Below are 13,897 nucleotides of genomic sequence, written 5' to 3' on the forward strand. Positions count from 1 at the left end.
AGAACTATCACTATATCAAAAGCTATACAGCACAGACAATATTGTTTTAATAACTTAGACAATTTGGCATTAGCCATTCAAAGTGCAATGTTATATCTTCTCCTTTTTTTATTTTGCTGTTTCTATTTTTCTGCTGTTGTTTGTTTATTTCTGTGAGGCACTTTGAGGTACTTTTTTCTGTATGAAAAGCGCCATATAAATAAAGATTGATTTGATTTGATTTGAATGTTAATGAAACACATACTTGACTAACAGTGTATGGTGTCAAGCAAAAATGAATTTATTATTTCCGTCTTCAAGTATGTACAGCTTTTGTGAAAGAGTACCCATCAGAAGAGGCCAGGAAACGGCAGGGGGAACAGGTGATACAGCAGGCAAAAGCAATCATACACCTAGCTTTCATTGCAAGCATTAAAGAGGTCAAAGACAGGAGTTACTGCGTAAAGCACAAATAAAACAGCTGCATAGGATATGATCTCAAGAATGAAAAAACTATATGTCATAATGGAAGAAGCCTTTAAGACAGTTATTCAGTTTAAAATCAAAATATTGACCCACTGTGCAAATATGGGGGAATTTAAAGGGCCACCGATTTTACACAGAAAGTTCCATTGACTCATCATAAGGAGTACCAGTAAGCCTATGAAAAGGGTTGTATAATTTATTGTGTGGCTCTGGAGAGAGCTTTCTAAAATTTGAAAAGACTGAGTTGAATCATGGGATACGTAGTTTCAGATGATTGGCCCAGATTTGAGACTAGAATTCAGGATAGGTTAACCTCTGCTGCATTATTTTGACCATTCTTTTTCAAATCTAAAAAGTTAAGAGCTAGATTACCCTTTTAAAAATCATGTTAGAATTGACCGAGCTATGAATTGGGAAACAGACTACAGAAAGTTCGAAATGTTTTGTCAAGCGCAGTCTGTAGTCAGCAATTAAGCATTTTTTCTATAATTGCTCTCTTGGTTTTGAAGTACAGTCTGATTCTTACTTCCTGACTATTTTTGCCACCGCTTTGTTTGTGCATAATACATACAAACATTAATGCATTCAACAAACTACTCTTCCGACATAATGACTTAAGAAGCTGCAAAAGAGAAGCAAGTATTGAAAGTGAAGGTATTGATTTTGAGGTCGTACTACTGAAATAACAGAAATAACCGTGATATTTGTTGGAGATCTCTGAATTAAATCAGCCATGACACATTAGCGGTATGAGCCAGATGAGGCATGAGGCCAGCATCTAATAAACATAATTTAGAAAACCTACGCATTGTACAAATAACATGTCAAACAGTTGTGGCTTCTCAATAATTCACATTCTTCATGTGCCTCTGGCATCATCACATCATCAACACTTATCAGACGACAACCAACCACGCACTAATCTCTTAAAAACCACAAAGGCAACAATATGTAAAGCTACAGATTGCATTAGTAGAGGTATGGTATGATTATGACTTCGACTCGAACGTTCGAGTCCTTCAGCCCTCCTTGTCGTATGGTTTTCTCTCCCAACAATATCCCCCTGTAAGTCACCACATCAACCTGTGCACATTCAGAATATCCGTGTATTCATGCAGGCGGTGGTGCAGGTGGCAGAGCAATCCCACAAGAAAAACGTCAGTGAACAGGATTTCTTCTTACAATCTGTGGTATTCTATGGACTGCAACATGACCAGATTATTACTACTGTTTCGTTGTGTTGTTTTGTTGCTAAATTATATATGGTTCAATCCACATTCATTATTCAAATCACATAATTTACCTCAGAAGGTGAAAGGATATATATATATATAGAGCATCTAGTGTCTGCTTCGAATCTAAATGCTTTTCTCCATAAAATTGAAACTGCAATTCAAGGCACTCTCGCAGGTGTTTTTTCCACCTGAAGATAAAGTTCAAGTTCATTCAAATCTCTTTAAGGATATTTCAAGCGCTTGTGCTGGAAGCAATTCATCGATGATGAATGAAACCTATCCTTGGACTGAGAGAGCAGAGTAAAGCAACCGGTCCTAGTGACCAGGAAGTCAAGTCTTCACAGTGACGGCATGATGGTGGCTAATAAGGTGTTGCATTAAGACACATATCTGCAGCACCAACCTATGGATTATCTAATGTTAACTGTACAAACACAGGAGCTATGTACAGACTAACAAGAATCATATATACACACGGCAGCTTATATATATATATAAGGGTGAAATGAGCAACACAAACATGAACCAGTAATATAAACACAGCATGAATGAACAGTACATTATGTACATTCAATGGATGGTAAGGTACATACATAAGCAATGACAAAAATCTGCACTTTTAAGCCTGGTCGGGCTAATTATACATACCTAATGTTCTACTAACGTTACACTGCACTCGAGGATTAAGTACTGCAATATGGACATGAGGTCATGTTGACCAAAATGAAACGAATAACAAAAAACTCAAAGATGGAGATGAGTATGTACATATGGTTAAATTCATGCTGGTTAAATATATACAGTATATGCACAAAGGATTGACTAGACCTATCATGAGATTTCTTTTTGGTAACAGAGTTGGAAGACACAACGCTACTCAGATTAGAGAGTCCTGGCTTTGGGGTCCAGCGGCTGATATGATGGAGCTGGAATGGGGCTGGGGGCGTCCTGGGCTGAGGGCGAAGCAGGAAAGGCAAAGACTCCTGAAGGAAGGGGGAAGAGAAACCCAGGCCACTGGCTAACAGAGAGAGGGAAGGACCTGGCCCTGATCGGAGTGGGAGAGTATAGCTGATGGCTGGGATGGGGCCTTGTGGTGTAGCCAGGGCTGTCAGGCCACGACAGGGGAAGACTGCAGGCCTCTGGACCTGCGGCTGTCCGTGATGACACCTGAAAGATTACATGATGGCCAAATATTAACCTCCATGACAATAGTTAACTTCCTTTTTACAATACAAACATATTTACATTACACTGATGTAATGATGTGACACTAAGCTGTAAACTTTTCAATTTTCTCAAAGTTACTGTGTCTGTATATGTGTGTGTGTGTCTTTTTTGCTTTAAAACAGTTTCATATATCAAATTCTTCTCTACATGTTGATTGTTACACTTCCAGCCTCCAGGACTGAAAAAATAAGTCAGTTTGGCTCAAACAAGTCATGTTCTCATTAATATAAACAGTTATTTCATGGATGTACTGGAGGTTTTGAGGGTTGTGATTATTTTTCTTATGTGTTTATGTGGGTGTATAGAGAAGAAGGCATTAAATCAAGCAAGAATTTTGGAGTGCAGTGTTAAATGTTGCCAGTGTTATTGTTAGACAGCAGCACCTGTAGGTCGCCGGTGGGTGTCAGTATTGCTACATGAGTAAATCTGCAGCACAAACACACACAGAAGCCTTGATTGAGCCTCTTCATTCTGTGTCCCGCTACAACACCAACATGAGTCAGTCCCCATAAACCATGATAAAATGCCAAATTTACAATAGAATTAAGCATGTATATAACAGGCACCTAGTTTATTCTCTGGATTTCCCTGTTCATGACAACTGTATGTAAGAGAGAACTTTTAGGAATCTCACTAGTTTAAATTAAGGATTAAGGTTAAAGTTGTTGTACAATTAAGTGCATGGGTCAGCTTGACCCACGCACCACCTCTTTGCCCATTTTTCGATTAGCAAGGAGCTAGGCGGAGTCAGGCACTGCCAGGATGGCAACAGCTGGAGCCACCACACTGAGCATCATAACAATGGCCTTTAGGAAAGCTATGGGTGACATCATAGAGACTATGTCCATGTTTTATTTAGTCGACAGTCAACTAAACAACTCGACAGACTATTCACTGTTAATTTCCCTGCAGTGAAATGCTAAAACATTTGTCAGCTAATCTAAAAACTGAAGTGAGAATGCAACTAAATACTGAACATTAGCAAATCATTTATTCCTGCTGACTGCTGTCTTCTGATAGGATAAATTATCTCTAATAATTGAAGGCATTATTCATTAATTCATTTTATTTTTTCAGGTTTGTGACCTTGGCACATTTTAGGCAGCTCAAGCTGTGTTCTGACTGGGAGGCTCTGCAAGCTGCAAGTTCTCCACTTCAAGCTTTATTATTAACCACTGTGGTTATATGAAATATTTCATCTCAATACACTGTCTTTTACAAACTAAACTGTAATATTGTTAAAGATTTGAATCCTTTAGATTCTTATGACCACGTTGCTTAATGAACACAAATCTGTCAAAAGAGCATGAAACTCACATCTGAAGCACTGGCCGGCGGTCCGTGGGTTCGAGGCACAGCCTGATCCCAGAGCTGCTGCCCGCTGATGCTCAGGGAGTTAGTGCGCGGCCTGTGGGTGACGATAAGAACCTCCTGCGCCCAGTCGTCCATCAGCCGCTGCAAGTCCTCAGGCAGGTTGTTTTCATTGGCACTCATGGATGTGCCAGTGTATGTGCCTGTCTTGTTGTTGCTGTTATTGGCCTGTGCTTGGGCCAGCCCCATCACTGGCTGATGAGCGGGAGGTGTTGCACCAGTAGGTGGCTGCTGTGATTGATTGAAAGCCCCTGGCCCGGCTCCAGACCCTGAGAGGACGCAGACAAACACACGCACCGTGACACCATGTTTACAGAGCTATAAATTGCCATGATTTTGTTTGAATTAATTTGTAGTGAGACATAATTCTACGTACTGTGGCCACGCTCTTTGCCGAGACACAGTCGCTTCAGCGTTGACCCTGTGAGGAAAAGAAGACTGTAAACGAATAATCACTCACATTTCATGGTAATAATGATGAGTAACAGGATGCAGTGCAAAACAAAGCCGCTGAATACTGCAACAGAAGAAAGGACCAAACTCAACCCAAGCAACCAAACAAGTAAACAAAGCTGTCAGTCCCCTGAAACAAAACATTCATTAGCAAAATCATGCAAACAGTCCATGTGAGAGCGATGTCAAAGTGCAGTGTTAGAGTGTCAGATAGGAGAGAGAGAGGTTAGGAAGAGATGAAGGAAAATGTTACAGTAGACGGGGATGCATGCCACATGCATTGCCTAGTTATGCAGGATGGATAAGTCACAGAAATGTATGTCATGAGGTGGACAACTACCGCAAGCATCAGTAGGAGACACTTGCAATGTAAGATAATGCCCATTAGTGTAAAAATGAACCTTGATTATCCAAACCTCAAACGTTAGAAATAAGGCAAATGGTCTATTAACCAGGAATGAGAAGTTAAAAAAAATGATTAGATATGACTTAAGAATAAGTTTAAAATAGAAAAACTGTGAATTTCTATTTCCAAAACCAATTTCACTCTTCAAGGGTTTGAATAAGCAATACATTTCTGTACATGCACGATAAAGGCAAGTGACAAGGATGAGGCGAGGCTAAAGGAAACCCAGCAGAGTTGCGGAATATTTTGGCAAAGACAGAAAGGAAAAAGATACCAGTGAGCTTAAAGTGGAAAAATTGAAAACACGGGGAACAAAAAAGTGAAGCTATGCCAGAAGAGAGAGGATACAAACAGATAGACAAAGACACAGGCCCACTGAGAAATCTAGCTCGCGGCTTGCTACTCGATTTATAGGTCACTCTCTCAGATGTTTGAGGGTAATTAGACCAGCCTGTAGAGGAGAATAATCACAGACGGAAGAAGACACCAGGGTAAGAAGAAAACACCACAAAAAAAAGTGTTTGTTGTTAATTCACAGGTGAATCAGAGACTATTCAGCTTAGGCTCTTTGTTGTGTGTTGCTGGTGGTCACCTTGTCCGGGTGGAGCATGGGTGCTGCGGCCGTCTCCGTGTAGTCCAGCGTAAATATTATCAGAGGACAATGAGCCCTTGAGGGAGCAGGGCTGCTGAGTCTGCACGGGCTCCGAGGTGGAGCTGGGAAGGTGGCTGGTGCATGAGCGGGCCCTGCTGTGAGTGGGGAAAGACCCTTTTGCCGGGGAGCCGTTTAGACTCACTGTGGGCTCACCTGTACCTGTAGCAGCACCTGAACACACACAAGAATCAGAATGGTACACTCTTTGCTCTTGATGTAAATAATCAACTTGTGATACTTGAGTTTTTAAGAGGCACGCACTGGATTTGCTGGAGTCACCACTTTTGGTCGTGACATTTCTAAACTGTTGGACCAGTGGGCTGAGGAGTTTGCCGGGCTTCAGTCTGTGCTTGCTGGACCTCTTCCTGCGTCCAGCGTGCGGTGCAGTGTGTGATAGACCCAGGCCAGGAGGGGGGGCTTTGCCAAGCCGGCGGTACAGCAGCTCCACTTCACCTCGCTGATTGGCCTGCAGCTCAGAGATCTCCCTCAAATGTCTGAGAGGATGGAGGCAGGAAGACACTGATCACTTCTGAGCTAAATGACAAAGTATCTTATTGTGAAGACACTAGATTAAGCGAAACCACCTGCTTTACTTACTTCTCCCTGAGTCTCTGTAGTTCCCTCTTCATGTCCGAGTCCTCCATCTCTGAGTCATTATCGCTGCTGGCATAGGCTGAGCCGTGCACACCTCCGTGCCTGCTGGGCGAGTCAGAGCTCTGCACGCTGCTGCTGCGCCCTGAGCGACGGAGGAAGGCCACTGCTCTCTTCATGAGGTCGCTTCCTCTGCGCTCAGACCGAGTGTGTGTGTGAGACGGGGTGGCCGACGTCAGCTTGGCAGGGCTGCTCTCAGCCCCCGAGTCTGAAGAGAGGAAACGAGCGTGGACCGTGACGTCCACGGGGACGGAGGGCGAGGTCAGGGCGCGAGGCACCGAGCCCCGCTTGGCCATGGATGGAGGTGTGTCCAGGTAGAAATCAGGCGGGGCAGAGTAGCGGCTGCAGCGCGTCCTCTGTGTGATGTCATCTTCTGTGCTCACCACAGAGAAGCGGCCAATGGTGGTGGAGGCGGTCATGGCCTCAGCGTGAACGTGGTCCACACTGAAGCCTGTGGGGTGTGCCGGCGAGGCGGCGCTGCTCCAGCTCCTCTGCTTCACATCTCGTCTGTTGGCCACTTCAGGAGGAACAGAGATTATCTGCCAAAAAGAGAGAACAGACCAGGGTCATACATCTGGTTATAATAGCTGTTGAACTAATCTGACGGGCATAGCACTTTCACCTCACAGGTGAGGAAAGTCTCAGTTCCGTACCTTAAATCGGCCTCTCGTTCCCGAGCAGGAAGCAGAGTGAGGAACGTGTCTTCTCGAGAGGGAAGCTGCAAAGTTTTCCACAACAATGAAACACTGTAGCACTGCAGTGATCAACTAACAGTGAAACACAAGTTTAGTTAGAAGTTAATGATGCCAGTCTTGTTAGATTGATTAGCGTCTGGTGTACATACCACACACGGCTGAGTCACTCAGTGTGCTCAAACTATCCATTCGCTCTGGAATTTGAGGCTAATAGAGGTGACAGGATGAGAGACGAACACAACAGAGACATGAGAATACAAACCATTAATCACTGTCTTGTTATTTAACTGTTGCCTAGTAAAGGCTTGCCTTAAAGGTTGAGCAATATTGACGATGATGTCAAACTAATTATTTCTCATGAAATCGAAGTGTAGCAATTTTAAAAGAGCAATACAATTTTTCTTGAAATTCCTTTTGTAACTTGAATGTTTGCAAGATTTAGAACGTGACACATACTTAATTGTAGAGTTAACATGCCAATACGGTAGTTAAATATCACATTATGTTTTTTCAACGTATGCCATAATATGGTCACTCTGCCATCATTTACAAATGGATTTAAAGGTCTTTAAATATGTAGACCTACATTAGACATAAACAAAATCTGAAACATCAACATTTTCTGATGCTAAAAAATGTTTGTCTATATCAGTAGTACGTACAAGAATAAGAAATACAGAGGCTTCTTTTTAATAAAATAATCTGAAAACAACTCTATGTGAGTCCTTCAGTTGTTCAGAAAAAGGCACCTGCAATAGAATGATAACTGGAGACGGCTGTGCAATATATCAATATTTCATCATTGTCATGAGACCACATCTGAACAAGATCTAATACGATAGTATTAGATCTTGTTCAGATTATACTGTGATGCAGCATCAGCATTGTCTTCCCCTGGTTTTAAAAGCTGCTCTACAGTAAATGATGTCATTTCCTGAACTCATGTAGATTTTTTCTCCCAGTCCTACATAAAATATTGAGAATTATATAAATTGTATTGTGAAAGAACTTAAAGATAACACAGTATTGGTCTAAAATCTAATTGCCCAGCACTACCGAACAGCTGCTAATGGGCCTTGTGCACAGATCATTTTTGCTGTTCAAAAGGTCAAGAGCAAACTTTCAGCCTGAACTGCATGTGAACGCACTGTAGCTGTAATTCGCTGTGTATGAAACATTAATGCCATCTTAAAAGTTAAAGGATAACATTTAAAACAATTCAAATTAAAATGACACTTTACTCACCAGTTGTTCTCCTCCTCTGTAGCGTCCCTCCCCCATCGGCCCCGGCGTGCTGTTCCCTGACCCTCCTGTGGCGCTGTCCGGACCCGGAGGAGACTGGATGTACTCGGTGCCGGAGCCTGGTGTCTCTGCAGCGCTGCCTGATGGATACATGGGAGCGTATTCCTGGTACAGCAAGTTTCTTAGTTTCTCATCCAGTGTTTTTATGGTGCTGTCCACAAAGCCCCCTCGACCCAGCCTTCCTTCGCCGTCTGACTCCCCGGGCCCTGCTGCATGCTGGGATGGTGCTGGGCTCTGGGGTAACGAGGGCACCTTGGTCCCTCCCACGCTGGAAAAAGGCTGGTGGAGCACCACGGGCTGCTGTGGACGCTCGCTCCGTGCTGCAGAGGCGTAGGAGACGGACAGTGGCTCTTTTGCAGAACCTTGTTCCTGCAGTGGAAGTGGAGTGAGAGGAGACCCCCCCTGTAAACTGCCCACATCCAGAGACAGGGGCATGACCAGAGGGCAGCAGGGCACCTCGTCAGCTATTGAAACCGGACACGTCATGTCGGGCATCTGCTGAGCTGCATGGATTGGGGAGACGGAGCCCAGAGGGGATCCCTGTGACTCATCCACTGGAAAAGACGTATGTGGGGACGATGGGGGCAAAGTTTGAGCTCTGGCTGGCTGAGCCTGGTGAACACTGGGCTGCACTGAGCTGCCTGCGGGCTCCACGGACAACATCGACTGAAGGGTTGGGGGAGCGGACACAGGGGGAGACAGAGTGGCTAATAGAAGAGGGTCTGTGTTGGACATTATCGGAGGGCTACAGAATCCGTACACATCATAGGTGAAGCCTCCACTTCCACCAGACATCGTGGAGGATGACCCCTCTTCTGACGGAGAAAAACATTGATTAGATGAGAGAGAATTACACTTAAAACTCAAGCTTTAAGTTCAACCTTTTTTGAAGTACTACATTGCACACAAGAGTTGTAGGATGTCTTTCATTCAGCTGCCACCAGGCAGTGCTACTGTTCTGTGAAGCTGTCAGATATTGTGCCGAAATTGCTGTGCAGGAGCAAAGTCACCTCTGGATACAGTGGGCCTCGCGGTGCCGCTGTCAGCAGGCTGGGTGGTGGCCGAACTCCCAGGTGACTGAGTAGTTGTGGCATCAGATGGAGTGTCCTGGCTGGATGTGGGCGTCTCCTCCACAGGGCAGATAATGAACCATCTCTTCCCTGTGTGAAGAACTGTTATCCCAGCGTTCAAACAATTAGCACTCCTTTTTGTTTTACAACTCAATGTGACATTTGCACAAAGGATTTCACAGGTATACAGGTGAATACGTTTCTGAGAAAGATAATTGTTTTACCATTCTGCTGATAGACAGGCTGAGGTCCTCCAGGCTGCTGACTCTGTGGAGCGAGAAACAGATGAGAGCTGAACAGTGGTGGAACACCTACTCAAGCACTCTACTTAAAGGGTAGCCAACTTTACACATTAAAGTGTGTTTGCAGGTCTTGGGGAGTACCACTGCATATGTGAAAAAAGTAGTCTCAGGGCTAGTGGCCACAAAGCGTTTTCTGGGATGCAGAAAAGTGCTGGTGGTGCGCTTGAAAAATGTCCAATGTCCATCTTGTCTCTATGACAATATGTTGATTACCACCGCTATATGATGAACACCACCACTTTCCGGTTTACCATCTGTTTGGTTTTTATTTGACATAGGGTCAAGGGTTAGGGTTAGGACATCAGAGCAAAGTGGATATATGGGTGCATGACATGATCTGTAGGAGACAAAAAATACAGTGAATATTACCTCCAAATGTGCTGACTCTGACTGTTTGTGGTAAACTGAAAGATTAAGTGTTCCTCTATGATTAGCGAAAGTTATCCTGCCCCATAAGCTAAATAACTATTTAAAATCCCCCTTGGATTTCCTAGCTATAAAATGCTTCATCATAAAGCTGAAAAAAGAATATGGTGCATTGCTGTAGATTAAACTACCCAGTGGTATTTAAAACACTTCAAATTACCTTAACTTTAAAAAACAAATGCAGCAGTGACATAAATCCAGAATCATCAGATGTAAAAGTAAAACACTGACTGGGACCATGTGTACTACTTATCAAAATGCGGTATTAATACTTAAGTAAAATCTTCTGAATACTCCTTCTACCGTTGGGGCTAAGACTATGCTTGCTACCTGCAACAATTTTTATTTTTCTAAGGCCATGTCCATGACTATGTCCCTGTCCATGTCTCAAGTACATCTCTTCAGACTATATTCACAGGCTATACTCTCACCTCTCCGACCTGCCCTTCAGCAATTTGGCCTTGTTGAGGACTGCAACTCAAGGTGGAGGCCCTTTCACCCTCCGTGTCCTCATTCAGCATGTCTTCAGCTTTATCCACAATGTCCTTCAGCTGGTCGATGAAGCTCTCCTTCTCCAACAGCAGGATAAAGCCATTCTCCACCTGTAGGCGCGACATTTTGAAGGTGTGAAACGATGTCATAACTAAAACCAACAGAAGACAAAAGCTTCATACTGTTAAAGGTTGAACTAACCATGTAAGTTGCAATTTCCTCCGGAGCATCTCCATCAAGATCAAACTTAAATGTCACCATTTTGTGGTTGTGAGTCTCCAGCTGGCATTCGACCATTTTATCACCAGTGTTGCAAACCTGTGGGGGGAGAGGGGTCATGCTTTACCATCAAACACATTACACTTTTTAGAAAAATTTTGCTTCAGTTGTCATAAATTACGCCACAACTCACATTGAGCATGCTCAGTTTGGGCTTGCTGGTCTTTTCTTGCCGGGAACGTGTGCGGGCAGACTTGCGGTGGTGCTTCCTCGGTTTTCCGTCTCCCTTCCCTCCACTCGCTAGGCTGTCATAGCCGTCGCTTGTTTCCTTACCGGATGCAACGTCTGAGTTGAGACTGTAACAGGAAAAGTTTGAAAGGCTTTATCAACTTCAGATAAGTGTCATGCAAAATTATGAAGACATCAGAGTGAAAAAACCTGACACACACCTGTCATAGGTGTAGCTGGGCAAAGACAGGGGCTTTTCCTGAAGCACATCCTGGAGACCAAAAAAATGTGTTAGGGGAGCTTGGTCAAGGTTTTATTTTGTACAGAATGGATCCCTGCAAAACTGTGTAACACTAATGCTAATGTTAAATGTGTAATATGTAAGAATTTCATTTTAATGCATTCAAAATTTAATTGAAATGATCAAAAGCATTTGGAGAAGTATCAATGTTGCACTTTAAGCTTTTGATCTTGAAAGGTAATTTTAGTCGCAGGTGGAAGGGCTGGTTTCAAGATGGGATGGACGTGTTTTCTGAGTAGCAATTGGATGTCACTGATGTGGGCAAAATTTCCACTTGAAAATGTGGAACCTTTGGCTTCATCCCTACCTCTACACAGGGCTCTTGTTGGAGGGTGCTGGATGCAGATGTCGACTCGATGTTTTGCTGAGTTGTGGCCAGGCTGGCACACTCAGACACTGAGACCGCTGATTGGATGCCAGCAGGCTGCAGAGCTGGAGCCGGGGCTGAAGCTGCGACAGGAGCTGGAGCGTGAGCAGGGGCTGCAGACTGAACTGAGGCTGGCAACGTGACAGGGACTGGGGCCGAGGCTAAACCTGGGACTGAGAGTTTGGGTTCGCCAACTGCAGATGATGTGTCGGAGACTGCAGATGAGCTTTTTGGTGGTTCAAAAATGTGACCTGATGCGGAAACTGGTGCTTGAACTGGAGCTGGAGCTTGCCCCGCTGTTTGAACTTGCATTGGGACTGAAGCTGGAGTGTCAGGCATGGCTGCAGCATGAGCTGATACAGGGGCCAGTGATTGTTGTTGTGCTGGGACCAGAGCTGGAGTTTGTGCTGGGGCTTGAGTTTCTACTTGGGCTGTAGCTGATACTGAGATTGAGGCTGGGGCTGGAACTGCAGGGGCTACAGATACGTCTATGCCAGCAGCGGTTGTTTCTGCCTCTCCTCCACTTCCCCAGAAAGCAGTCTGAACAGCAGGGTGGACCGCGGCCAAAAGGTGAACATCTCCCAAATTCCCCTGTGGTGCAATCGGCTGTATTTGGAAAAGAAACAGCACATTTAGGGGATGGTTCATCGGTCACTACAAATATTGTTCACCTCTAAATTCCCAAACGCATGCCCTGCATGCATTACACATACACACATACACATTGCCACCTTAACACTACAGATCTCTCATTATGACCTAACATTGAGAACTGAGTCACATATTCACCTGGACAGGCTGCTCAGCCAGTTCCTGCTCAGGGTAGGGGACAGGGTATGGGGTGGGTTGTACCTGGGAGAGAGGTAAGGGATGGGTGGAATGGAAGCTACCGAGGTTTGTCTGAGGTGTGAAATGGCCGCCCTGCTGCTGGGGCACAGCAGGGGACATGGCGAGGAGTGGAAAAGGGAGCGCCACATTGGGCACATGCTGAGGAGTGGACAGGGGGGTCTGAGGGGTTCCGAGAGTGGGTATAGAGGCATAGGCAGCATGAGGGGTCAGAGGGAGGGAGGGATGGTGGGGTGATGGTGAGTAGCGGGAGCTAGACATAGGAGGGCCAGTGCAGCTATAGGCACATGGCAGAGGACCTGTGGGGAAGGGAGGGGGCCTAGTGTCCCCTGTTTGAACAACGTGATATGGTGAGGGAAACTGGGAAAGAAAAAGGGAAAATGATAGAAAATGAACAAAGACAACCAGTGGACAGAAAGAACATTCACACAGGCCCTTTATGCATGACTCAACCCTATAACCTATATTACCTTTCGCAGGATTTTTGTACTCTACCTCAGTTTGATTTTGGTGTTTCTAACACTACCACAACGCACCTGTGTGCTGATCTGCAGGGGCAGGAGTGGGGGAGGAGCGCTGGAGACTGACTGTGGATAACTGGTCGAAATGTCAGGAGGACTCAGGTGAGATGTAGGCTGGTCAGCAGAAAACAGCTGAGGAGGGAAATCAGAACTGAATGAAACTGACAAGATATCCTACTTGGAAAAAAGGCTCCACTTTAATAAAAGTGAGCTCCAGGGCAGGTAGACATAATGAGATTTAATTATGCTGTGTGGTTTGCTGTGTAGGCACTGCAGCCAGCAGTAAGTTATAATAGACGACGGTTCTACGTGAGACTGGCCAGCAGCTGGTTGGAGGTGGCACTAAAGGCAGGAAAGACGAGTGGGAAGGAAACGCAAACCACATGACGAGCCATGCCATTCACATAAACACACACACACACACATGCATTTTTTACTCACTTCACAGAAAGAAGCCACACAGATAGCATTTTCAGACAGCTGGCGCTACTAAATTGTACATTAACTTCAATTAACTAAACATGACAGGCCCCCTGCTGGTGTTTGTTTTGTCTGTTCTGGGCTACTGTAAAAGCATGGCTGCCTTGCTCCCGTTGTAAATATAAAAGGATCCTCTTAAGGTTAAAAAAACAAGCTGATTCTTAGTTTCAGGTCAATACACACTAATG

At 44.6% G+C, this 13,897-nt stretch overlaps 1 protein-coding gene across 7 annotated transcripts in view; it reads right to left on the bottom strand.

The window, feature by feature from the left end:
* Positions 1–122: 122 nt before the first annotated feature.
* wnk2 (WNK lysine deficient protein kinase 2) overlaps positions 123–13,897 on the bottom strand; it is a 29,372-nt gene continuing 15,597 nt past the window's right edge. The window contains exons 10-28 of one of the 7 annotated variants that reach the window (XM_037100114.1): positions 13,245–13,361; positions 12,652–13,068; positions 11,803–12,468; positions 11,416–11,465; positions 11,160–11,322; positions 10,949–11,065; positions 10,687–10,857; positions 9,752–9,794; positions 9,468–9,629; positions 8,401–9,269; positions 7,305–7,362; positions 7,114–7,178; positions 6,407–6,999; positions 6,071–6,303; positions 5,750–5,980; positions 5,510–5,608; positions 4,675–4,719; positions 4,245–4,567; positions 123–2,867 (exon numbers count right to left, since the gene is read on the bottom strand). In XM_037100114.1, the coding sequence (XP_036956009.1) occupies positions 2,583–2,867; positions 4,245–4,567; positions 4,675–4,719; positions 5,510–5,608; positions 5,750–5,980; positions 6,071–6,303; positions 6,407–6,999; positions 7,114–7,178; positions 7,305–7,362; positions 8,401–9,269; positions 9,468–9,629; positions 9,752–9,794; positions 10,687–10,857; positions 10,949–11,065; positions 11,160–11,322; positions 11,416–11,465; positions 11,803–12,468; positions 12,652–13,068; positions 13,245–13,361 (4,707 nt within the window). In that variant the 3' untranslated portion in view covers positions 123–2,582. Of the gene's footprint in view, positions 2,868–4,244; positions 4,568–4,674; positions 4,720–5,509; positions 5,609–5,749; positions 6,304–6,406; positions 7,000–7,113; positions 7,179–7,304; positions 7,363–8,400; positions 9,273–9,467; positions 9,630–9,751; positions 9,795–10,686; positions 10,858–10,948; positions 11,066–11,159; positions 11,323–11,415; positions 11,466–11,802; positions 12,469–12,651; positions 13,069–13,244; positions 13,362–13,897 lie in introns of all 7 variants that reach the window. The other 6 variants (XM_037100115.1, XM_037100113.1, XM_037100116.1 and 3 more) reach the window with 6 other exon arrangements.

The sequence above is a fragment of the Acanthopagrus latus genome, chromosome 6, assembly GCF_904848185.1.
Source record: "Acanthopagrus latus isolate v.2019 chromosome 6, fAcaLat1.1, whole genome shotgun sequence".
Taxonomy (NCBI): Eukaryota; Metazoa; Chordata; class Actinopteri; order Spariformes; family Sparidae; genus Acanthopagrus; species Acanthopagrus latus.